The 27,506-nt window shown below is 37.8% G+C and overlaps 1 protein-coding gene across 2 annotated transcripts in view; it reads left to right on the top strand.

The window, feature by feature from the left end:
• Mpp7 (membrane protein, palmitoylated 7 (MAGUK p55 subfamily member 7)) overlaps positions 1-27,506 on the top strand; it is a 221,110-nt gene that overhangs the window by 16,970 nt on the left and 176,634 nt on the right. For both annotated transcript variants that reach the window (XM_005398108.2, XM_005398109.2), the window contains exon 2: positions 25,073-25,232. In XM_005398108.2, coding sequence (XP_005398165.1) covers positions 25,196-25,232 — 37 coding nt within the window. In that variant the 5' untranslated portion in view covers positions 25,073-25,195. The remainder of the gene's footprint in view (positions 1-25,072; positions 25,233-27,506) is intronic.

Here is a 27,506-nt window from a genome sequence, read left to right as displayed (position 1 = left end):
CTTGTTAGTTGGTGTGATATTAGTGTTGTCACGGCCAACTCTCTGGAAAACCCCAGATGGTGTGCTGATGCCCCACCACTAAGCAAAGCAGACATGTTCAGAACCTGTGACCCTTATCAGTTTTAAGTGAATGTTCCTCAAATTTCTCTGTTCCTTTGTACATTTGCAAAGAGGAAAAGGCACATTACAAATCTAGCCTAAATCTGTTTTGCTTAGAAACCACATTTGTATTTCTTTTAAAATTGTACAGTGAACTATTTCAATTAATACAGTTTTTAAAAAAAACTTAAAACATATCAGTTACAGATCATAACAAGTGCAAATAATTTTGCTTTTAATTGCTGTGAGTGTAGTTCAGCTGATAGCAGAGCTACAGTATCGCACTACAAAGCCCAAAGAGCACAGGATTGGGAAGTCCCACAGAGACATCCTGATGTCATTTAATGGCAGTACTTACTCCTTTCAAAGGACGGTGATCTTCAAAACAGCTCTCAAGTTTCATCACTCTTTGTCCACGACAGGAATCCAAGCTGTGCAGCTGGCGGATCTGAGCAACTCCCATTCAGCAGGTTCTCCAAAGACATTTTTAACCTTGGTCATTGGGTATTTTTATACAACTTTTGCAATAAATATTTTACTCTCACTTCCTACCAAACTTTGAAGAAAAACAGGATGGAGGATGTTCACACTGTGCAGACCCTATAGATAGCACTAGGTAGGCGCACGCGCCGCCCCTCCACCCCACACCAGGAGGAAGTCCTAGTTGCTATCCATAGTGTTTCTTTCTTTTGTATTCCTTTATTTTTAAAACTTAAAAGTATATTTTTAGACATTTGAAAGCCTCAGAGCTGCTGCATTCTTACATCTTGTGATTGTAACCACGTAGATGTATTTGGCTGTGGAAGAGAACTGCTGCGACATTTTACTAAGGTGTAGTCAGTGATTCTTTCAGCTGTTTTCTTGAACCTGCTTCTTCATGTTGAGGTCCTCATGTTGCTCATGTAACTCAAAGACCTGGAGCTATCGCTTGTGCCGCGGTTCAGAGTCTAGTGGTATCTGCAGAGTCATTGAATGGGGAAGTTGTAATGGATTTTGGGAACCATCTGGTCCATCTATTAAACTTTGCAGAATGGAAGAGAGGCCTGGAGGGGTGTGACAGGGTTCCATATTTCCAAATTTCTCTACCTGTTTCTTTTTTCCCCAGTAGCCTGTCCTTTTACAGTACCCCAATTGTGAGCTGTCTACACTAATCAAAGTTTAAAGTGAAATTGTCTGATTTTATGTAACTTGAAGTGCTACTTGTTAGGGCTTTTTTTTGGAGACAGGGTCTTGCTGTGTAGCCCAGGTCAACCTAGAACTTGTGATGATCCTCAGCCTCTTGAGTCCTGGGGATAAATGGTGTGTGCCACCATGCCTGAGTACTTACTAGTTTTATATTTAAAATGTTCAAACTGCTACTGGGTTCTAGAGTGCTGGTGTCTCTTTTTGGAGGTGATTTCCAGGTCCTTTCTGGCCTAAACAATTGAATAAACAAACAGTGGCAAACTTCCACATTTATTAAGGGAAGGAAAAAAAAAGTAGTAGGGTAGGGGAAAAGTGGAAAAAAAATGAGAATAAAAATAAAAATATTTTGGGCTACTGTGAAGAGAGGATAGGGAGCACTTAACAACAAAGGTCCCATTTTTAATATTTCCTGTGCTGACGTCATGTCAGGGCACCCTATACAAAACCTGCTCCAGTTCTCGCGAGAAATACACGTGCAGGGTCGTGCAGGGTTCTGAGGATTGTTCTGCGCATCTGTCCTGGGATCTTGTCATGCATTGGTCCTGGCTAGTTTTAGCCACATCCTAGTTTGCTGTCTCAAAACTCTTCAGATTAGTTTCAGATTAGTTTCATCATACTTGATGATTTCAAGTTGGTGGCGACTTAGATGAGTGGTGGTGGATTGACCTCTTCAGCCATTCTATCTGAAGATGATGGGGTGAGATGCCTACCCAAGTAGGGCTCATATGTTTGGCCTAGATGCTTAGAAAATTTAGTTAAAATCTACCACAATTTCTTTAGGTTCTACTCTGTCAGCCAGTGTTCTGGGTGTTGAGGATGGGGCCTGGTACAGCCCCGTGTGTGCCTGCTGTCATGAGGCTTACTTGGTAAGGGAAAGCATCTCATAATTTGATTCCCTTTCTGTTCATGTTGCTCCAACAATGGTATTAGAACACCAGTGAGTGTTATCTGTCTCTGTTGAAGGTCTAAGTCAGAGAAACAAGGTTTTATACAAATAAAGTATTGCATAATCAAGGATTCCAGGGATGCAGCTGTCAGAAGGGAACTGTTTTGAACTGTGGACGTGTGGAGAAATGAGAACGGAATCTTCAGAAGAAAATGCTGTATTTCTCAGATCTCATTTTCTTTCTGTTTTGTTTTTTAAGACAGTGTCTCACCATGTAGTCCAGTCTGGCCTTGAACTTGCTATGTAGCTCAGGCTGGCCTTAAACTGGTGCTCCTCTTGCTTCAGCCTCCCAACTGCTATTTCCTCAGAAATAAGCTGCTTAGGCTGGCATTCAAAACCGTTCTTGTCTATTTCACTCTTGTTCCAGCATTTACCTTGTGTTTTATCCCAGCTGTCATAAACAGTTTCCTTAACATGTTCTGTGCTTCCCACTTCCATATGTTTGCACAAGCTGTTGGGAAACTGTGGATTAATGCTTGGTTCTTTCAGATAGATTCTGTACTTTACTTTGATAGTTTGACATTATATTTTATTTCAGAAGTCTCCCTGGGCCCAGGGCTGGTGTGTGTTTTATATCCACTCTAATTCTCTGATTGGTCCTGGCAGACGCCAGGAAGGCTGAATTAAAAGCCTTAACTTGGGAGTTTGTTATTCACTGTCATCCAATCTTAGGATTAGGTAGATTCAAGGCTGGGCACTTGGTTTCTTCTGTATCCCTGGCTTCTGTGTCCATGGATTCAACCAACCATGGATCAGAAATATTTGGGAGAAATAATTACACCTGTGTGTCAGGATTTTGATATCCTCAAGGGTCCTAGAACAAATCCCCTGTGGGTGCTCATTTCTGTTGCCAGCCAGCCCAGGCCCCAGTGGCCCTCTCTGTACTGCTGCTGCTCTTGGTCTCAATTTTTAGTTAAAATGAGGCTTCTCCGTGGCTTCCTGCAAACCTGTCTGTCTCAGGTCCCCTTGTATGGGGAAACAAGCCTTGGCTGGAGCTGAGTCCATAGTTATAGGACTGCTTTCCTGGATAGCTAGCACCTGTCCATCTGATTCCCGAGTAACACAGGCTTCTTACTTCCTCCCTCACTGGGATCCTGCCTGTGTTCCCACCTTTGTCTGGGCACCTGGCTGCTCCTTCTGCTCTGGCACACCTCCTGCTTCTGAGCTGAGCCCTTTCATTTCCACCCTTCCCTCCCATGCTTTCTCAGCTATAGATGGTGGACCAGCCCCTAGGTCCCTCCTCTTCCTCCTGGCCACTTGCATCCTGCTTCACAGCCACGTACTGAGAAGTGGGAACACTTCAGTGTGGATTTTATACAGAGTATTTTGTATATGGCTCCTGTGCCAGTTTAATTTTTCATCTCAGTCAAAATTGTTGAAAAAAGTATAGTTCTGAAAAACATCTAAGATCCTTCTCACAGTGAAGACCAAAGTAGGATGAACACTTGGAAGCTTTATCTCTTTCATAATTATCCCCACTTCCATGATATGAACAGTTATTTTCTGAGCATTTTTGTGCGAACTGTGCAAGCAGGTGCCTTAAGACCCTTTCTTCCCTTGCTGCATCAGATCTTGTTCCTAATTTCTCATATTCAAAAGCTGCTATAGCCAGCTGGCAGGTGCCTTCTCAGTGTGTACAGATGCAAAGCAATTTGAATATACTACTACAGAGAATTCCGGATTTTCCTTTCCCTTCCTTCCTTCCTTCTCCCTTCGTTCCTTCTCCTTTCCCTTCATTCCTTTCCTTCTCCCCAACCCCATTTTCTTCTTTTTCAGCGGTACTGGAAATTGAACCCAGGGCCTTCCCACTGAGATATAATCCCCAGCCCTTTTTTAATTTTTAAATTTTTCTTTTTATTTTGAGATAGGGTCTTGTTAAATTGCTCAGTTGACCAGGCTGGGCTCAAACTTGCAATCCACCTGCCTCAGCCACCCAGAGTGGTGGGATTGTAGCTTTGTGCTACTATGCCTGGCCAGATTTTCTTTAAAATAAGTCTTACAATTGCATCTGATTTACATGTACTCAGATACTGGACACCCTGTACAAGTGGACTGATTGCATTTTTTCACATTTGAGGTTCAGCCTTGTTTTGCCTTCTCATTAGAGCAAGCATTCTTGAGTGAGGTATGTAAACAGACCTCACAGTCTTTCGTGATCATGATCTAAGTAGGCTAGATGTAGCTTTTTGTGTAATAAAAAATGTGTAGAGACAGAGATGGCCTATAGTTTCTATCACAATGAAACACACGTGTGGCTCCCAAGGCGTAGAGGCAGTTGGCTATAGGTTGAGTAACTTGTGTCCAAAATGCTGGAGATCAGAAATCTTCTGATTTTCAGATTTTGGGATATGTGAATATGCAAAACTTCCTCCCTTACATAAGGAACTCAAAGTTTAAATGTGAAATTCATTTCATGTAAATCATTTTGTACAGTGTTTTTAATAACTTTGGTATAGAAATTTCTTCTTGTGGTGTTATGTTGATGTTCAAAATGTTCAAGATTTTGGAGCATTGTTGACTTTAAATTTTTGTGTTAGGGATGCTCAACCTGTTTTATTCATGAGATTTACATAATAGCTTAGAACATCAACGATAGCTTTTTAGAAGTGCTTGATTTAGGATCTGTGGAAGGGGTGTCTAGATTAATGCATGCATTATGCTTAGTTTTGAGCTAAAGTGCTAGTTTCACCAGGATTTGCTAGTTCAATCAAAAATTTTACAAGGGTTTATTGAAAGTAAGACAAACTAGTCTCTCATCTTTAGGGTAGAGCGGCTTGTTTATTTGTATTATGCATGACCAGAGGGTTTATGTAACAAGCTTGGGGGGAGTTCCCACATCCTTATCTTTGGAGTCATTTTGGAAGTCACTTTCTGTCTACTGTGCGAGTCCTCTGCTGTATGCTTGGGAGACTGTATTTGGAGGTTGGTAAAGGACTGTGGCTTTTCAGTGCGTTCCTGTTACACTCATTTTCGGCATACAGACATCAGGGATAGTGTTTTGTCATATGGAAATCCTTGCTCTGGATCTGATGTTTCCCTCATTTCATTATGGAAAAGCACTCACTCATGGAGTGTGAAGTCACTGTGTGGTTGGGGAGTGTATTTGTGATAAATACCATAGAATCCAACTTCAGGCAGAGGCTTGGGCAGTGTTATAAATGCTAGCTATAAGTGCCAGCTTTAAACCCTGGTTGAGCAGTGTAATAAATGTCCCTGTTCACTGCTTCAGAAGCCTTTCAGGCTAATTCTTTGTTTTCTCACCTTTGTGTAAGGTTTGCTTTTGCTAATGAACCTAACTTCACCTCTCTGCTATGATGGTTAATTCATGGATAGGAAACTAGTGAGATAAAGTAGGTAAGAGTTGTTTTTCTTACTTGAAAGATTATGGATAATTAATTGAATCTCAGGCCCATCTGGCTAATTTGCTGGGTTGACTTGAGAGAACTAATTTGCCTTGGTAAGGAACTGGGGTAATTAAGATAATTTTTTAGTGTTATTTTGTAAAGACCCCTACTTGAAAAAAACACTTGAATTCTGTGACAGAAATTGGGCCTAAAATAATCTCTGAGTTAAAGTGTATCATATAGATATTTCATTTTCATTTATGAATTATATCAGAGGAAAGATATTATTTGGTTAGAACATAGGCAAATATGGTACCTGGTTCTTTTAATATATTTTTAATTTTTGTATCTTAACAAGTGATTGAAAGAAGGAACTATCTATGTATCCATAGGTGTGAGAAAAATTTGTGTAACTGCTTCATACTATTAACTAATAACTAGATATAGGCAGTATGTTCATTTTAGAAAGTCGGGGTATTTGAATGAATTTCCACTGCAAGTAATTGGGTGTTTTTTAGTTAATTAAATATACATTAATTAACAAGTAGAAAAGAGGATCAGCAGTAATATATTCATAATCATAATGCCATACACATTTGCTATCCTTATAAGTGCAGAATTCATAGTTGCTAATTTGTTTTGTTTTTCATTGTCAGGGTTTCTTAAGTATGGCCATGCAAGTTTATTTTGGAAGTATTTTAGTGAAATTTTTGTTTTAATCACTATGCTTTTATTTTCATGTACGTTAGAAAACATAACTGACTCCTCCATGCATGATTTCACTGTGTTTATTTTAAAGGAGCCTAAAATAAGTATTTAAGTTAAAAAAGTTGTTTTATATACTTTAAAAATTGGGGGGATGGAATGTGAATAACTGAAAATTAGGGAGCTTCTAACTTAGACGATGGATACATAACTTTATCTGTTTAACTTTGTCTGGTTGGTATATTTAAAAAAAAACATAACCTGGGGAGGGGGAGCAGTGGGTGGGGTGTTTCCAGTAGAGGAGCCCATGCACCTGCAAGGCTAAGCCATAATACATCTCACTCTGAGTAGTTCTGTGATTCTGGTACACTGAGGCTCTTTCTGATTTCCCATCAGTTACTGTTTAGTGCAGCAGTTAAGTTCAGATTTCCATTTGCCACTGTCTCTCCCACCTCAGTGTTCTCTATCTAGATGCCAGTGCACTGCCTGGTAAATGTTCTTGGACACACGCAGTAAATGTTCGTGGATACACGCAGATACTATAGAATAAAGCTAATATGAATACAGCCATATATTTAATTGGTCCTAGGTGTGGTAGAAAATTTACTACATAGTTGTACATATGGACAAGCTGCAGAATTTTAATTCCGAAAAAAGAAACTTCTTTTTTTTTTAGACTTTTTTTGTCGTCTTGTTGGTATCACTTTGGCCATTTTGGGAGGGCAGCACAAGTATGAGTTCAAGCGATGGTAGGGCCCAAACCTGGGCTGTCCCTTCGTTTTCACATGAATCTGGGACAGGAAGGGTACAGTGGAGGTACAGCTTCCTGAGAGGGTTTGTGGTCAAATGAAACAATGGCTGCATAAATGCCAGTGTAATCAAGTTCTACAGAAGTGCATGTTTTTGTTTTTTATGTACGATAGGTGTCAGCACATGATATATTTAAAAACTTTTGTATTCTCATCTCCCAATAATTTGCTTGCTTTTTTTTTTTTCATTAAAAAACACAAAACTCCCATCAACAAGCAAAAGCCCAGGCTTCTTGTTTATATATATCTGCCTCAGCTTTTTCTGGGGGACAGAATCAGGGTGTAAATAATTTTTGTTATTAATAAAATATCTTTCTTGAAGGGCTTTGTTAGTTCCAGAATACATTAAAACATAACAAAAGCAAAAAAATAGGCATGCTTCTTTTCCTCTTGGTCCTTAGGAGTTGATAGAATTGTGTGTTCTGTTACACTGAAAGAAGAGTGCAAGGAAACTTACTTGGTCCTGGGATAAGATAATTCTGATCTCACATTTATTGACCATCACACATCACTTTATATGTGTATTGATTCTTATTGTCTGCCGATGTGTTAGTCAGCTTTCCATCACTGTGACAAGTACCTGAGCCAAACAATTTCAAATGAGGGAAGGTTTATTTTGGCTCCTAGTTTCAGAGGCTTTAGTCCCTGGTTGTCTGGCTGTATTGCTTTTAGGCTTGTGTGAAGCAGAAACATGGTGGCAGAAGGGTGTGGTGCAGAGCCGCTCACCTTGTGGCAGCCAGGAGACAAAAAGGGAGAAGGGGCTGGATTCCCAGTTACCCCTTTGAAGGCATATGCCTCCCATTAGGCACCATTTCCTGAAGATTCTACCACTTTCTACGTTTTTGGCCTGTTAGTGTGGCTGTTAGGCTATGTTTATGATAATTAACTTGGGGAAAACTTATAAAATATGTAACATAAATAAATCTAGTGCTGGCAAAAGAACAAAACAAAACAAAACAAAACAAAACACAAACCTGCAGGAGTGGAGGGGAAGGGGAAGAGGAATTGAGATGTGTTTGTCTATGTACTAGTTCCCCACAGTAAATATAATCATGTATTGCAAATGTGTACTAATAAAAATTTTTAAAAATGTTATCCTAAAAAAAAATAATTGAACTTAATTAAATTTAATTAAAAGGACTATTAACTGTAAAGCTTTAGGAAAGTAATTTCTCCAAATACTCTTGATTCCATAAGAATATAGTTTTATAATTTACTACTTTTTCAAAAATTTTATTAAGTTAAATGAAAATTACCATTTTGCTTACTGATTAACTTATTTTTTCATGAAATTATTATTTCACTATTATTATTAGTATTTTTCATATTGAGGATTGAACCCAGGGCCTCACATATGCTTTGCAAATACCCTATCACTGAGTTAAATTCCCTCAACTGCTTTAAAAAATTTTTTTGCAACAGTCTTGTTCAGTTGCCTATGCTGGCCTTGAAGTTGCAGTCCTCCTGCCTCAGCTTCCCAAGTAGCCAAGATTAGAGATGTTATCTCAAAATTATTTAAAGCATTTTAAGAATGAAGGTAACCTGAAAGTATTTTGAACATTTATATTCTGAAACTGTAAAGACTCATTTACTTTAGGTACTTCATCTGTTAATGATTTAAATGGAAGATAATTATTTTCATGTCATAAAGACAAGCTTTGGAATTCAAGTTCCCAAGTAATATATTAACAAGACAAACCCAGAAGCCTAAAATTGTTTGTCATTAATTAATATAATAAAAGATGACTTCACATCTGAATTTGTGAAATCAAAAGGACACATGTGTCCCTTGATAATTTTTCTCTTTCTTAACTTAAATCCCATATTTGCATGAAATGTTATTACAGGAAGCTGGGCACCAAGTTGACTACTCCAGTGCATCAAAACACGATGTCCATCTTGTGCTACAGAACATTTTCTACGTTTTAAAGTTCTCAAGGGCAAAACAAGTAGTAAAATTCTTTTGTGACTTCCATCATTGCTTGGATTGAGTTGTGAAACTGTTGTTGCAACAGTTAGCTACTGTAGCCCAAATGCATGCTGGAATTTGGATTGATGCTATTTGTAAAAGGCATTTCTGGTAGACCTGCTGATGACAAGACATAGAGGCAACTTTTGTCTAGTATATTATTAAGTCACAAGTTTTAGTTCTTATGAGTGAAAAGAAGTTAGGAGCTAAGATCTATAGATAGTGTTCTCCAGAATGTCTGAAGACAGGTGCTTGGAAGAACATTATTTGTTCTGCCTGTAATACCACCAGTCTGCTGAGTTTTGAAATATTCCTAGTGGTAAATGATTACCTTGAAGCAAATAAAATGCTATAGGAACACTATTTGTTCGTTGGTAGCGTATTTGCACTACTGAAAAGCACAAACCTTGTTTTGAATTTAGAAACAGTGGATTTTAGTCTTACTGTTTTCTTCTCAGAGAAGCCTTTATGTAAAGCTGTGCTAGGAATCTGATCTTTTTAAAGGTGGCATGATAAAAGTAGAGAATCTTACAATATCCCAGCTCTTAAAGTTTCATCCTTACTCTCACTGTTTGTTTCGCTTTTGAATCGTATGCAAAGGAATGATCAGTGTACCAGTCTGTGGCTCTGTGCTTCAGTGTGAGCCACAATTTGGAGAATAAGAATTTATATTTTTGTGGATGATTGTCACTTTCTAGATTAGTGGAAGGATCCTTGTTTTTAGATTGAAAGATATTTTCCGTAGGTAAAATGAGATGATCGAACATCTTAAGGAACATAATAGAAAGTTGCAAAAAGTAAAAGGTATATACTGCTTTTTATTGGCAATTTATTGATTGAAAGCACAAATCCAATTTAAGAAACATAAGATTAAAGATGGTACTTCATAGATGTTGAATATAAAAGAACAGAGTATATGCTTGTTTGGAGGAATGCGTTGAAAAATTTGAATCAGATGTAAAGTCTGTTTGAATTATCACAAAGCACATTTATCAACAAGGTACTACACTGGTGGTTCAGAGCTACCTGGCAGTGAGACATATGAAATACAGCCCTGTCATGAATGTATTAATGAAAAAATAGGAACTGTGAAATCTTACTAAAATCCTGTGTGCACCAAGTTTATAGACCAGAGTCTAACAGAAAGGTGACAAGATCAGCTGTCTTGGTCAGTAATTGCATATAGCCATCCTAGGTATACAACCTAATGTTAAAAAGTTACATTCATGGAAATAAGTTTTTGTCCTATGTGTATATCTGTTTATGCTTGCATGGAAAAATCACAGTGAATCCCATTAATTTGAATAATTAATATATGTTAATACTTATAACAAGAAAATAGCTCAGATTTTCTTTGGAATTTTTATGTAACTTCCACATTTAATGTCTTTTCTACAATCTTGTCTAATTGTAGGATACAAGGAAAATGTAATTGGTTTGTTTCAGAGCTTAGACTTCCCTTTTAGGCACGACGTAAGTGATATTACTTCCACTTAGTGCCCTGCTGTCAGTTAGGTTTTTCTGTTGTTGTTTTCTTTGGTGTTGCAGTTGGTGCTGAGGATGGAGCCCAGGTTCCGCATGAATGCTAAGCACACATTTGACTACTGACATAGCCTCCGTCCAACTTGTGTCACTTAATTTTTAATCTATGGGTGAACTTGTGAGGGATAAGTTTGATCTAGGAAATGCAGAATCTAATAAGGGATTGGGGAACTTTTTGAAATCTATGTGGTTTCTGAGAACCGTTTTTGTCCTTTTGTGGGTTAGAGTGACTTTCTCAGAGGATGCTAATCAGGAATTCTGTGGACAGGTATGTTTTATTTGGGTAGCTATAGTTCAAATGTGTATTGTCTGTACTTATTCACTCAGTGTACATTTAACACACACCTCTGTGCTGGACATGGGGGAAGATACTTATTATTTATCTTTGGAAGGAATTTATAGTCTGATGGAGGAGATGCACAGATGCTTATATAAGTGCATTAAATATGTACAATCATCAGGTAGATAAGCCTTGAGACCTACTATGGCATTATGAACAATAGTTGTCTTTTAATTTTTTTTCCCCAGCAGTGGGAATTGAACTCTGGCCTTCCTCCATGCTAGGCAAGCTCTCTACCACTCAGCTACATCCCCAACACTTTTTATTTTGTTTTGAGACAGTATCCTCCTAAGTTGCCTAGGTGGTCTTTAACTGTGATCCTCCTGCCAGAGCTTCTTGAGTAGCAAGGGTTACAGCTGTGTGCCACTGTGGCATATTGCCATTTGATTTTTAAAAGATCGTAATAATATTTATGATTTTTCACTGTTTTCAATTATGACTTGAATAAATACTCATTATGAAATAAAAATGTACAAAGAATAGAGTCTAAAAGGTTAGTCTCATTTTATATCCCAACTGCCCAATTTTCATTCAGTCATTCATTCATTCACTTTTTAAAAAACATCCCCTGATGTTTTTTTCTTTTTTTTGAAACAAGGTCTTGGTATGTAGTTCAGGCTGGCCTTGAACTCGCTATGTAGTTTAGGCTGGCCTTGAATGCACAGTGATCCTCCTGCCTCAGCCTCCTGAGTGCTGGGATTACAAGTGTGTACTACCATGGCAGCCTCCCTGATTGATAGATCTTATAAGTCATTCCTTTTATTTTTTTTTCTCTTATCATTAATAATGCTTGCACTTTTCTTTTCTTCTTGTTTTTTTTTTTTGTGATACTGAGAATTAAATTCAGTGCCTTCACACTAAGCTACATCCATAACCCTTCTTTAATTTTTATTTTGAGACAGGGTCTTGATAAATCTCTAAATCGCCCATGCTGGGCTTGAACTTGTGATCTGCCTGCCTCAGCTGCTAGACTGCTGAGGTTATAAGCATGGGCCACAATGCGTGGCGTGGAAAGTTTTCTGGTATATTGTGACAATTCCTCTTAAGTAGAATCCTGATAGAAAGTATTTTTTGGAATGTATTTGTCTCTTATTGAAATCTTTAGATTTAACAGGTTTTGCTTTGAAAGCTAACTAAAAACTTGGAAAACTTGGGGTGTTCCTATTTAGCAATAAACTGGGATACAGGTACTGGTTTCACTGCAGCATCTGGAGAACTCCGATTTCAGGTAGCTGTATTTGACCGTGTTTTCTCTTCAGATTGCTGCCTCAGGCGCTCACCTCCTCTTCTTGCCCTTTACACTACTGCTCTCTCATGTCGTGTTGTCCCTTTCTAGGGAAGCTCTCCCCAGTGTGTCCCATATTCCAGAGTGTGTGCTCAGTTTCCTGCTGACCTCAGTTAGGCATAGTTCTGAGTTTCAGAGCAAAGAAAGTGGACCATGCACAGCTCTGCAGAGTAACATTTGCAGGGTCTTTCAGGAACTTCAAAGGACAATTTATTTAGCATGAGCGTTTACTAGCCCTAAAAGAAACAGAAGGCTTGTATTTGGTGCCATATTTATTATCTCTTCCTTTCCTGTTTGCCTCTCTATAAACATTTTGGAATACTGCTGATGACTGCTAGAAATATTTATAGTTGTTCTACCCATGTCAGTGGATAAGAGCACTTCTAGAACTGGGTGCATGTTGAGCGCTGCAAGTAGAATTTTGTCAGTTTGGTTGAATTGATTAGGGGAAAAAGTAATTCAGTAATAAAATTGTGAAGTGGAATTGCTGTCCCTTTTTAATACATTTTTTCAAAATACTTTTGTACTATTTTGCAGTGAACACAAAAAAATTAGAGAATACAAGTGGTAAAATGGTAAAGGCTTAATATTTTTATTTTCCATTTTGTAACAAATGCAAGAATAACCAAAAAAGCTGGATAAATTTGTGCTTATTGTTTGATTACAGCTTCCTGCTGGACTCTTTCTTCTCTGGCATTACACAATCATTTTCACAGGCACGATACATAACAATGACACGCAAGGTCTCAATGGTTTTTTCCTTAATTTTGTGCAGGTTTCCTTGTTGCATATGTTCAGCTGCTTTCCCTGAGGTCATTGTTAAATTATTTGTGTGTCTGGGCAGGCCAATTTGGTTTCCAGCCAGCACTCACTGAAGATGAATAATACGGCAAGTTTTACCTTGTTTTTCCTCTCAACCATTCTTGTCCTAGTGATTGTGAGATCTGTCGAGTGTGTAGATAGCATAATTCCACAGTTAAATGTAATCTACCCGCATTTTCACTTTGAAGTGCATCTGTTTTGTGGTTATTTGTGTGATGCATTTTATTCACATTTGGAGTAATTCTGGTGGGTAAGTTTTAAGCACTTATTTGTGTAGTCTCTTTATATACCATTTAAGGTTTAGTAAAACTTGGAATCCTTGCTATTAAAAAAGACACGATCAAATTACTAACTCAAAATGATTCGGTATTGTATTAGTTGAATTCGCCCTACCTTTGCAAAATTAGTACTTCAGGATAGTAGCTCAGTGGTTTTCAGTAATCCCTGTCTCACTAAATGTGTCCCTGCTTTCTGAAAGGTGACCTGTGATTTTACTGGGGCCCTTTTCCTTGCTTTTTCTTTTCTATTGCTCTTCGCTCCAGGGATTAGGGCAAAGAAACAAAGCCCTTGATCCACAAGATACTTAAATTTAGCAAGATTTTCAGAACTTGAACAGCCATGATTTTTCTCTTACAAATCTTGGCTGCTATGTGAAATTAATGGTTTTGTAAATGTTCTCAGGTGGTATAGGGGAGGTTACAAAGAATCTTTTTGAGATATTGTCATATTTTGTTGCCCTAAGGAGTTCCCAGTACAATTGAAGATACTTTCCATAGGGTTGGATAGAGCAAACCTGTCTTTTTTTTTTAATAATTGGGAAATGTCACCCAGAGTAATCAAGTAGAGACAATTGTTTGGCTCATTTTGTGTAAGGTGTAAAAATTAAGGGTGACCATTTTTTTTCCATTGTAAATCTTAACATGGACCTACCAAGTACGTAATAAAGGAAAGTACATGTTAGTAGAGTTCGTTTATTCAATATGATATTTATAGGTCACCTTGGTGTTGAAATAGTAGTAGCACAGATTTATTATTTTTCATCTTTTTGTTTAACCCAACCCTGAGTCTGGTCCTGTCTCTTAGAGTACAGAGAAGTCAGGGTTCTTATATTTTACAGATTTTTAGTTTCCTATCCCAAGCAACCTTTAAAACTGTATAATTGTAATCTGAGACACCCGAGTCCATTTTTGGCTGACAATGCTCCTTGGTCTATCAGTATCCCTACCCCCAGCTTATCTTTTAACCCAAATTAAAAATGATTTTGATCTTTAAAGAAATATAGGTGAAAGAGATCCTTTCTAAGAAACCCAGAACAAACTCACAACTATGACTTGAGTGGGGGGATTCTCCCTACATGTACGTCAGAAATGGAAGCTTTTATTTTCAGGAGATTATTCATTGTTTAATGTCACTTATTTTAGGTTCATACTTCAAGTAGGCCTAATAATGTGTTATTTCCACTAGCAGGAGATGATTTTTTCAAGTTGGGGGAAAAATGTACTTAGTTGTCTTTGAGTGCCTTTTTTGCCACTATATATCGATATAGATCTGGTTATGGATATAGATATAATTTCTTGGCTTTTAGCTGTCAAACAAAAGTGACTAGTTGTAGATTGTCTAGACACAGGAGAGCTTTGATAGGCCTGTGTGAGAGCTGGTGTCAGCTTCTCACTTAACAACTCAGCCTTGAGTAATAGCTGATTGTTTAATACCTCAAAGACATCAAAGTAAAGTCCTAGGTACCTTGGTTTCATTGTCCATTCTAGCCATGGTTGTAGCTTGCAGGGGGATTGCCTTGCTTCTGAATACTCCTGGTGTGGCATGTCCCAGGTTACTTGAATGCAACCAGCAAAACTGCAGTCACAGGTTTTGGAAGTGAAATTGATTTTAAGATAATGAAGCTTATTTATTGTTTGTTTATAGTCTGGTGCTCCCTGTTATATTCCTGGCCTACCATTTTGCAAATTCATAGACGTTTGATAATGATTTTTAACTCTAAGTGGTACATAATTCACAAGTGAAGTGGTTAATGTTCAAAGTATTAGTGCATTAGAGGTCTGTTGTCCCATCTAAAACATGACCGCTTGTAAAACTGAAAAAAACCAAAGCCAAAAGCAGACTAGTAACTAGCTTAGGAATATAAGGGAGGCCAGAAGTAAAGCAGGTCGCATCACTTTGGATAGAGGTGATAGGGAATGCCTCAGGTATACAGGTGCACTGCAGTCAGAATGCCTGGGCACCAGTCAGTTCTGGTCTGTGTGTGAGTGTAGTAGCAACTCTGAAACCCAAGTACTGCTGTGAAAAACTTGAGTGTTCCTCTCATAGTTGAGTGAAAATCGATTGATTCATTGTTGACTACTTGATCATTTCTTGGGGCAAATTCCTTATAGGTTAAATTGTTGCCTCATAGGATATAATCATATTTAGAATTTTGATATATTATCAAGTGATTTTTTAAAAAATAAAAGATGTTTAAGTGAAGTCAACATTGGTTGTTTATTTTTAAGAATCCTGTGTTTTAGAGTTTTTAACATTACATCTGAAGCCTGTGAAAGTTGCTTTAAAGTGACCTTCGCTTTTTTTATAAATAAATTTATGGCACCCCCTGCTGATTTTGGAAGGAACTGCCAGTAGTAGTGTTCAGGCGGGAAAAAGAATATATACATTTGTGTTTAGATTTGGACTTTGTTGGCACTTGTTATTGCTGCCATGGTCTTTTTTGCTCACACTGCTAAACAAGTGGAGGGACTAGAGCTGAGCAAATACAGTGAGCGATGAAATAATGCAGTGTGTTCAGGGATGTAGTTCTGTGGAACATTTGGGGTAGGGTGTCAGTGTGATTTTCTCAAAGACAGAAACTGCAAAGTTTGAAGGACATACATCATTTTAAGGAATTTAAACTTGATCAGGAAAGCACCAGGGAATTATCAGCCACTTTTCCTTCAAGCAGTTGTTTGATTGTAGGATTGTCATAGACACATGGTGGCTTTCTTTTTTGGTCTTTTTGAGACAAGATTTCACTATGTAGTTCAGGCTGGCCTTGAAGTCACTTTGTAGCCCAGGTTGGCCTCAAACTTGTAGTGATCCTCCTGCCTCAGCCTCCCAAGTGCTGGGATTACAGGCATGAATCACCATGCCCAACCTAAGGTGGCTGATTAAGGTGTCTGATTGGGAAACACACAGCTTTGAGGTCTGAGAAACTGGGAGTTATTTTATTTTAAAAATACTTCATCATAACAATATGAAGACAGAAATACAGAAAGAACAGCACAACAAATACCCTCATGCCTGCCTTAGATCCTGCAGTTTGTCATATGTTGCAATATGTGTGCTCATGCTGTCTTTCTCTTTCTCTGCTGAAATGTTTTTGAGTAAATTTCAGATATCATTATGTCCTGAATGCTTGAACAAGCATCTCTAAAGTAAGTTCATTGGGGAGAGATGTTTAGGGAGACAGAATCAGGGAAGTTATTAAGAGTTAGACATACTAGGTTCTGTTATATCCAATAGGAGACCTTTGGTTTTATTAGTATTAAGTTGTGCTTCTTTAATACTTTCTCTTCTTAAATCTTTCAAGACTTTTAGGAAATGGATATATAGCAAATGATAGTAAAATAAAAAAAATCTTAGCAAACTATTTTGATGAGAGAAATTGCCAATACAAAAGTTGAAGAGGACGTTGTTCTTGGCTAGGGCTGTGGCTTGTGCAGACTTCTGCGAGGGGGGAGAGAGTGACTGGAGATGGCAGGCCCTGACCCTGCCGCATTGGTGGATGTCTGTGTGAGAAGCTGGTGCACAGTGCGCGGTGTGGGCCAGCCAGGAGTGATGGCGCGCATGTGCAGCAGGCCAGGGCCGGACAGATGCCCACAGCCCCTTACTGAGGAGGAGGCAGCGAGCACTACGATACAGGGGTCTGATGCTGACCTTTCAGTACCTCTGGTGGATGGAGAATTTGCTTTCCCTTGCAGCGATGTACATTCCCATTTTTTTTATTTTACTATCATTTGCTATATATCCATGGTGATGAGCAGTTGTAGGGAGAACTAGGAAGAGTTGGATGGGGCATGAAATGAATAATAACTTGTCTTAGCTAAGATAAGCAGGGGTTTCAGTGTACACTCATTTGTGTTTTCATGCATACTGAGAATAAGCTGCCACTTATTATTATATGACATCAGGAAACTAGCAGTGAACATTACAGACAAAAGTTTCAAGACAGCCAGTGGGTGAGAGGGCTGAACTGCACATAGTATATTCCACTGTGGCCAGCACAAGGAAGAGACAGCGGTAGTGGGGTGAGGTGAGGGTTTTAGACAGGCAGGCCGAGGAGCACCACTGAGAAGATGCCCTCTGAAGCCTGAGCCAGGGAGACCGTTCGCCTCCTTTGCCATTCTGGTAGGGGCACATTTCCTCTCAAGGGTACATGCGCAGGAAGTAACTTACAGGTTTAATTTTTCCTGTCCAGTATCCCATTCCACGATATTTCGTCAAGTTCTAATCCTGATTTCTTGACCTAAATTCATGATAAGGTGAGTGTCCTTACCAGATTGTATAAGAGTATGTCTGCTACCCTAAGGCTTTGCATAGGACTGTGAAATACTCTTGTGTGTAACTATTTCCTATGGTGTTTGGACAATGACTGGCATGCTATTTTCCATAGTAACTTAAGTTTTTTTTTTTTTTTTCTATTTTTTTCCGGTACCAGGGATCGAACTCATGATCTTGCGCTTGCCAGGCAGGCGCTTTTGCCACTGAGCTAAATCCCCAGCCCCGTAACTTAAGTTTTGTTCCATTGTCACCTGAGACTTCAGGAATAGTAACTTTTCCCCTTAACCACTCATTTGTCTCACCCTGGAAACTAAGGTACGTTTGTACAGAACTGTGGCATGCAAATAAAAAAAAATCATGAGGTAGTGTCAGTAGATTCTAGCACCTAATATGAATGATGTTTAAATATTGAGGTTTTGCTTGGGTATAACTGACTTCAGATATGAAATTCTCCACTATTTAATACATAAGGGCTAATACTATATAGAATAGCTTTTCTTAGTTTAGCATGCACTGTTTTTCTCCATCATATAACACTGAAGTTTTGAACTGCTGTGTGAAGGGCTTATTGCAGTCTGTTTAGAGCTTTGGAAATCATTACAGCAGATGAATATGTTGGAAGGTAGGAAACATGGACATAAGCTCATCTAAGGATTTCATCTAACAGTGTGAAGGTAGACCACATGGAAGATGTTCAAGAAGAGAAAGCAACAGGAATTTGTCCAATGAAATAACCATCAAAAAGCCCCAAATTTGAGGGAAGAATTGAACATTCAGGAAGCTTAATAAACTCCATCTAGAATAAATCCAAGGAGACCTACACTAAGATGCCGTGTAATCAAATTGTCAAAAGTAATAGAAATGTGTGCACCCATGTTAACTGCAGCATTATTCACAGCAGCTAAGGGGTAAAAGCAAACCAAATGCCTGTGGTAGACAAATGGCTAGACAGACAGACTACGGGGGATACAAGGAAACATTATTCAGCCTTTTAAAAAGAAATAAACCAGTCATCAAAAGACAAATACTGTGTGGTTCTACTTATATATGGCATCCAAGATAGTCAAAATCGTAAAAGTTGAGAGTAGTAGTGGGGCTGATCTGCTTGGACGTATCCCATTAGAATCTTCACTTTTCTTTCTCTTCTTCCTTCCCTTCTTTTTCATTGTTATCATCATCATTCATTTCCTCTCCTCTTTCTTTCTTCTCCTCTTCTTTTTAAAATTTTTATTTATTTTATTTTCTTCTCCTCTTCTTTTTCTTCTCCTCCTTCCTCTTCCTCTTCACTTTTGCTCTTCTGACTGGATAATGCCATGTGATCTGTTTTCAGGTTTATTGATTTGATTTTCTGCTTGATCAAGTCTATTGTTGAAATTAGTTATTGTATTTATAAGCTCCAATATTTTTCTTTTAATAGTGTCAGTTTCTCTGTTCAGATTATTATTTTGTTCATGTGTCATTTTCTTTATTTATATTTGTGTGCTATTTTAGCACACAAATATTGGAGTATCTGTAACATGGGTGTTTTGAATTTTTTGTCAGCTGATTCAGAGGTCTTCTTTTCTTTTGGTTTAGTTTCTGGACCGTAGCTTTGCACTTGGGACTGGGTCGTGTTTCTACATTTCTTTGCATGTCTTGTGTGCTTTTGTGGAGAGTTGGGCATTTGCAAAGACCAAGGTTGGCAGGACACGGTGGACTTTCTCATCTACTTTGATGTTTCTGTCTTTGGCTTGTGCTTGCCTTGATGCAACATCTTAATTGGTTTCTGGAGTTCTTACAGAGGTAATTTGTGTGTATATTAAGTCAGCATCTGCACTGGGGAATGAGGGTCTGGGCCTGTATCTTCCACCATCCTGCGGTACACCTGTAGTTTGGTTCACCTGTAGATTTTTGCTAGGGTATTTCACTTGATGGTTTACCATGCCTATGCAGTAATCAGAACTTGGAACAGTGAGAGGCTTTATTTATAAAGGCTATACTTTTGTTAACTGTTAGGGATTTATGTTAAGTGCAGCTGTTTAATAAAGATTTATTTTTGTCCATCTTAATTTGAATAGAAAGTGATGTATAATTTTAATAAAACTTGCTTAGTTGGGCAATTTATTTTTAGACTGCTCATATTCTTTGGAAATTATTAACTACAAATCATAATGCTGTGATGATATTTTGTTTATAAGAAAAAATCAGTGGAGTCTTGATTATGTTTTTGAGGTTTTGATCTACTTTATTATGTACTACAGCTTTGTAGAACATTGTTACCATGAAACATGTTAATATAGATTTTAGAAATATGTGTAGCTTTTAAGGCTATGAAACTGTAGGTGTGTTCTAGACCTGCATGTTAGTGACCAAAAGATTGCAGACTGAGAATTCTGTTTTCGGAAGCTGCTTGATGTTTTGGGTGTATTGGAAAACACATGATGTGAAGGTGCCGTAGGAACAAACCAGATGAGGTGGACATGAAGTGCAGTTTTCTCATTTGCAAATAAAGAAAATAAACTAAGACAAAGATACTAAGGGAAAGGTTGAGGAAAAGGAAGAGCTAAAGGTTTGAATATTTTGTGTAATTTTTTGTTCTGTTCAGCCACCAGAAGAATACCTGAGGCATATACTGTCTGCACTTGACAGCTGAGGATGTTCCATAGACAAGTTAGGGAACCACTGTGTGGCGTGATTAACAGTGTGGCCCTGCATTCCCACTGCTTGCAGCAGAATCCCTTCAATCTGCAGGGGTAGGCCAAGCTGCCTGCCAGTTTCTGTCACTCGCCAGAGCTGTCAACAGTTTCCTCATCTGTGGGGCCTGATAATAGTATTTATAAAATGGGATTATTATGGTATGAACTAATACATGTTGTGTTTTTAACCTAATGTCTGGGAAATTGTCCTTAATTAATGATAGTTATCTCTAACATTATTCATACATGTGTATTATATGTAATACATATAAAATGTATGTATCAAAGATATATTTTAAAATTATTTTATGTGGCTTCCCAAGGTCTCATTCCTTGTAAGTTGTCATATGGTAAGAGGTAGGACCACATTCTAAACTAAGGTCTGGTTCCTACCAAAGCACAGTTTCTTTTCATCAGAGGACCTCTGAAAGTTCGTTAGATTAGAGGAGGTGAGATGAAAGTGGAATTGAATTGTTAATAAGAGCTGTCACCTGTTGGTTGCTACATAGGTTAGGTATTTTTCTTATTTCATCTCATTTCATTAAGTAGCGTGGGCAAGATCGTGGAGTTGGTGAGGCAGATCTGGAATGTGGTTTTCACACAGGCCTGCCTAAAAATCTGTGCCCTCATTTTCAGCTGTTCTGTCTCCCGTAAGTAAAATAATGAGGTAGCCTTCACCTTGAAGGGAAATAGAGCTTTGAGAAGCTTGGAGTTGGCCACACATTGGAGTATTTTTAAGTCAGGCACTGTCTTAGTCTGTTCTGTAGCACAGTTCTGTTTTTTGCTCAGTCATGTTCATTGTTAGCAACACATAGTATTAGTAGTTGCTCTTGAAGTCACAGACTTACTTCGTTCATTTTCAAGAAAATGTTTGCCAAATACCCAGGCCGGAAATTTATCTTTCATCTGTTCTTTTACGTGACATCAGTGCTCCTCCAAACTGATTGATTCATGACTCAGGCATCATGGTATCTGATTCATTCACAACTCAGATCAGTGCACAAGTGTGTTTTTTGAGTTGGTTTTTGCTTTGTTCCCAGCACAGCACTGCATCTGCACTTTGCATTTCAGCACAGAGACTGCCAATAAGATGGGCAGTCAGGAGTCCATTTAGCTATTAGTTCTTACTCCGTCATTAAACACATTCTGAAGTGTGACATCCCCTTCCGTGCTTGGAGTGACAAGTAGAATGAGGAAGAGCTGCAAGTTAGCACCATTTTCTTGATTTACACTAAGGTGCCCATGGTCTGACCCACCACTGCTTCTCAGCATTGGTGCCAAAGACAAATAACACCTCAGTATTTTCTGAAAGTAATTTGACCTTGTGAACCTCTCTGAAAGGTGTTGGAGGCCAGTAGGAGTCTATAGACCACACATTTTGAGAACTGCAAGTGGCAAAGATATAAACACCATTTTATGTGAGCAGCTTTAGGCCATGTAGGTCTATGGTGGCTCCTTCGTATTCTTATACATATGATTTATGAAGGTTCAAATAGTGTTAACAGGTATCAGCTCCTGCTTGCATTGGCTAAATATATTAATGAGTCTTTCAAATTGAGCTTTTAAAGATTATATTAGTTTATATTTAAAAATTTACTCTTGTATCTGGGAAATGATCTCCAGTTGGTATACTGAATTTAGCACAAACTGTTAATATAATTGTTACTTTATGGTAACAGTTAATTGAAAGTTTTCATATTCTTAAACACTACTCCAGATAGAAAGGAAGTGTGTTTTAAAATTCCTGAGTTTCGCATTCACTTGCATTAACTGCGTGTGTCTGCACATTAATAAAAAATTTTGCTGGTGACTGTCACTTGCTGGAATGCAGTCAGTTTTTGCTTTACTGAAAGTTCAAAAGCCTTCTTGTTCCATATACTTGTACTTCTGCTATTGACCACTAGATGTCATGACAGCCACAGAAGCATCAAGTCAGGGCTGGTAGAAATTGAACATTGTAAGCTCAGAGACTTTCACATATTTCCCTGTTTCCACGTGATCAATGCCAGAAGAACATGATACAGTGTGATATATAGAAGCAAGGTACAACTGGAATAATGAAATTTCAAAAATAAGCCTTTTTAAAGGAGGGTTGTAATAGTCCTGTTGGGTATTGTAAATGCTTCAGGTGCACTTGATACTGCTGTTATGTTCCTGGCGTTTGGGTCTTTCTCTTTTTTTTTTTTATGGAAAGATGGATTGAACTTCACTTTAAGAATATTCAGTAATCCCTCTCAGGACATACTGTAACAGCTGGTATTTTTGTGTTGTAGTAAATCGATTCCATACAACAGTCAGTAATAATTATGGCTGGGTTCTGAAAAATTCCAAAGCATTTTCAATAAATTTAGCCAAAGAAAATAACAGTATTACACAAAAATTTAACTTGGAAAGTTAAACCAAGCAATGCTACTTTGTTCTATAAAATCTAAAGTATTTTACTGGTTGGCATTCTATTAAACCATTAAAAAATTCATATACATGCACAGTACATATATATGTTCTCAGTAGGTAATTACTTTGGCGTATACAAAAAGATAATTACATTGTAGTAAGTATACAGCTTTGGAAAAATTTTAACCTTGAATGTTTATTATGAAATAAAAATTGAGAAATGCTGAGCCCTTTCATGCGGCAGTACCAGCTCAAAAGTATGTTTTGATGTGAAATGTAAAATTTTTGTTAGTATTCATAGAATGAGAATGTACCAAATAGCTTCAGGTTATAATTTTGTTTGCTGTAAGTATAAGTTGACATATATGATGTATGTGCTTTATGAAAAAAGAAACATTATAAATTTTTTAAGCCATTAAGGAAGTGGTAGATTGTATTTTATGTATATGTATATTTCTATACATATAGGGGTACCCTACACATTATGACGTTTCTCATGATATAAAGACCTTAAGTTGCATACATACATGTAAGTAGCTGCCCATGTACATACATATATATTGCCCTAATGGTACAGATGTACGTGCATATACTTTATAACTTTTAACTGGTTTTCTTTTTTTCAGTATCAGCAAAATAAATCTGTTCATTGAGGGCATTATTTAAATTATATGTATTTTAGGGGGTTATTTGTGTCTGAACACTTCTACCCTTTAATAAGGAATATTGTTTTATAGTTGAATTTTAATGCTGATTAGAATAATTTGCAGAATGAAAGCAAAGCTGGCTTTTCAAATTGTTGGGGAAAACAGCTTCTGAACTAGATATCAATGAAACCTTGCTTTGGCTTTTTCTTTCATTTTTAATTTTTAGCTTAGTATTTATATTTTCATTTGGTATTTAAAATAACTGCCCTCATATTTTTAGTTAACATTCTTCTATGTATGGATTTGTATGCATGTTTTTACTATGTCAGCTTTTGTGATAATATAAAGCAGATTTCAAGACGTTGCAGCAGATAGCTAGCCCAAGAAAGTCTATCTGATGGTAAATTTTTTATACCAGTTTTACTTTGACAATTAAAAAGCTACTTTAGAAGGCTTTAATGAAATTTTGGAGTTGGATTTTTTTCAAGTAAAATTTGGCAAGCTCAGTTATCTTTATTCTGTAATGTGAATCAGGAATTTAAATGCATTAGGAATTGAGGCGAACCAGTTTTTCCAGTGTTTACAGCATGTTTTTCTTGTTCTTAATTTATGTAAAATTATACTTTTAAATGACTGAATTTGCTGTTTAGTGAATTGAGGAACTTCATTGAAAAATAAATTTGTACACGTCGTGTAGTTTTGATTTCTACAAAAATCTAGATGGATTGTATTTTCCATTATTAGATACTGGTGATTTAAATTTCAGTCACATGGTCTCCTTCTAGGTGTTAGGCCAATGTAAATTTTAATCTTGCTTTAATCTTTCTTTTATGTTTTAATTTTATAATTATATCACCTGAATAAAAAAACAAAACCCTGCCATATAGCCAGCTTCTATTGTTTGCTTACTGTATGAAAGATGCTGTGATATATGTTTTAGCATGTTTAATTATGAAATAGTTCTAAGTTATTATTTCTTTGCATGTATGGAAATTAAGGCTTAATAAGATTAAATAACTTGACCCTGATCATAGATCGAGCAGGATTAGAGGTTAAGCCAAATTCTCCCTTGTGCTTTAGCTATTCTTCTGTATTGCCTTTACTGCTTATTTTGGGATAAACTTAGGAAGGTTATGGAAAAAAAGTCGATACTTTCCAACATCCATCAAAGCTTGATTTTTCACTAAAAGAATTTATTTATTAGCTTAGATCCTTAGGCTTAGTTTAGATTACAACTTCTGTAAGCCTATAATAATAGCTTGCTTTAGTGTTAGTAAAAGTTCTTTCAAGGTTATTTGCAGTTTTCAGTTAGAGAATTTTGCAGTTGTCATATTAGAATGAGCTCTTTAAAAAGCACAATTAGTTCTAGGTCACTGAGAATTCATATGGTCTCTGTTACACATTTGGAAATACAGCTAGAGTTATGATAACAGAGGGAAGGAATTTTAGAATAGCTTTGACTTACAGAAGCTTCTTAAAGTTCTCCATATGTCCCATCAGTGGCCCCCAAACCAAATGTAAAAATCTTCAAGGAAGCTTTGACACGTGCATGAAGCGCAGTCGTGTTTTCAATTAGAAATCACACATCCACATCAGAAACTCTTCCACCGAGCATCTGCATGCCGTCTGTAGAAGAAAGTCTGTAGAATTGTAATCTCTCCACTAGTGTACTGGAGGAAGCAGTTTTAATTAGTTACAGAATGTTGCAAGTTAGTGATATTCTTTATGTATATATGTACATGAGTGTTTTTTTTCTTTCTAGAATCAGCTCACGCAACATACAAATCTTAGTTGACACGGTGGCTGCAGGCCGCTGAGCTGGAGCCGCCTGTGCTTTCTGCAGTGGGAGTGTGTGGAGGGCTGCCCCTCACCCTCAGCCTGCATCATGCCAGCTTTGTCCACGGGCTCTGCTAGTGACACAGGTATGTGAACCATGGGGACATGTCCTTCCACCCCTGCCTAAACCTGGTTCTCGGGGAGGGTCAGCATGGCTGTGTGACTGTGCAGACAGGTCCTGCATGTGCTTCTTTGGCCAGCATGAGGGCCATCAAATCAACTCAGATGTGTCCTCAACAGCTGTCACTGGAGGGTGTCTACCCGCTGCTGCTCTGTTGGGGCAAGAGCGACACGTGGCAGTGATCTTGTATGGGTTTTCTTTTGGAATAATACCACCATTTAGTTTTTTAAAAATTAGGTATTTGAAACATATAGAAAATTCTGGCAAATACCATGGGACCTGCACATATTGCTCTAAAATATAGTAACGGCGTGAACTTTTGGCTGTACTTACATCAGACCTCTTGTTTGTGTTCTTTAAGGAAGAAAGCCCCCCCATCCTTCTGTTTTCTTTTTTCCTCGTATCCGAGGTGAAACTGAAGTATGTATTCTGTAGCTGATATATTACAGTAAGATTTTAATTAAAACTAGTGAGCATCTTTCATTTTATTATTGGTTGTGAGATTTAGAGATATACAATGTAAACATTTCCAAGAAAGCAAAAGCCCATGCACATCTATGTGTAAAATCTCCCTTTCTGACCTGATGCAGGTGGCAGTGGGTGCCCCTGTGAGGTCCAAGTGCCTCAGAAGCAGCACTTTTCACAGGTGTAGATTCCTGGATGCCTCCAACAACTTCAGGAATTGGGAGGGGGTTGGGGACATAGTTTAGTGGTAGAGAATGTGCTTGGTATATGTAAGCTGCTGGGTTTAATCCCTAGCACAAAAGGAACGAGGGAAGGAAGGAAGGAAGAAAAGGGGGAGGGAAGGGAGGAAAGAAAGAAAAAAGTAAGTGTGTGTAGGGATGAGGTGTGTGGTGCATTTTTAGATCTCTCAAAAGAAGTGGTGGCATAGGGTGACTAAGAAAGTATTCTCCATGCTATGCTGCCCCTACTGAGTTGGAGTCTACTGGTCCCGTTGTTTCACCAGTGGAGGGAGTGCTCTCAAGATTGGACCATTCCTGTCGTGGTTCCATATTTTCAACAAGAGCTGATGGGCTAATTTTGTGTTGTATTATGTTATGTTGTACATTGTACATTACTTTTTTCAATATTTGCAAATACTGTTCTTTGTTATTTTCAGTCATATCCATGCCCATATTTTGCTAGCTTTTTCTCATCTTTATCCATGAAGAATGATTTTTTTTTTCACGGAGATTTCCACTGAGCATTAGTTTTTGTTAGGAAGAAATTCTGATTGTTAAATTAGGTAAAATTTTTCTTTCCCAAGACATTAATTTGGAAACCAGTTAATGTTTGAATTTTTTTCTTTTAGTTTTTATATAGTCTCATACTATGTTTTATTACATAAAATGTTTTTTATTTTTTTATTTTTATCTTTTATTGTTTTTGGTACCAGGAATTGAACTCGGGACCCTGCACTTGCCAGGTAGGCATTTGTGCCACTGAGCTATATCCCTGGCCCATTACATAAAATGAATGATTTAACTTTCCATAGTGGTTTGGGAAATTATAGATGAAATTTATTTGAACCATAAATTTATTACAGCATGTAATGAATAAGTTTTATACTTTGCTAGTCACCAAAATGTAATAGTTTAATTGAATGCAAAATATTGTTGCTTACATATAACTCAAAGGATGATTAAAATGGAGTATTTGTGAGTTATGGGACAGTTTAGATGTCAATTATGAAAAATAGCATAGGCTGTTTAGAATTTACAGAGTGCTTTCCCACACATAGCCATCTTGCTTGGTGCTAATCTGAAGTGCCAACCTGATTAACACCTTACTTTATGGAGTTTTTGACTCCAGCAAGGTTCGAGTGTGCCCCTTCCAGGGTCTGGGTACTTATGGAAGCTCCAGAGTATGGCGTTTGATCAGATATCTATAGTCCCCCTCTAGGTCTTCCTCGGTCAGAGGTGGGTGACCAGCCTTGAGACCTTTTTTCTTTTTATCATAAGCAGCATGGCTTAGCAACATTGTTGATGTGGACCTATCACTGGTTCTCCAGCAGAGTAAAATTTAGAGTGTAACTGACAGACAGAGACCCCATGATATGGGAAAAAGTGTGATTAAACAAGTACAATGTGAGAACATGGGCTTTTTGTGCAGTAAACACTTTTACAATCTGGAGGATAGCTCAGTGGCACAGCACATGCTTAGCACATGTGAAGCCCTGGCTTTGATCCCTCGCACAGAGAGAGAGAGAGAGAGAGAGAGAGAGAGAGAGAGAGAGAGA

The sequence above is a fragment of the Chinchilla lanigera genome, unplaced genomic scaffold (genome assembly GCF_000276665.1).
Source record: "Chinchilla lanigera isolate Chin_1 unplaced genomic scaffold, ChiLan1.0 scaffold00061, whole genome shotgun sequence".
Classification (NCBI taxonomy): Eukaryota; Metazoa; Chordata; class Mammalia; order Rodentia; family Chinchillidae; genus Chinchilla; species Chinchilla lanigera.
Note: the sequence above shows the minus strand (reverse complement) of the source record. Positions and strands in the feature narration are given on the sequence as shown.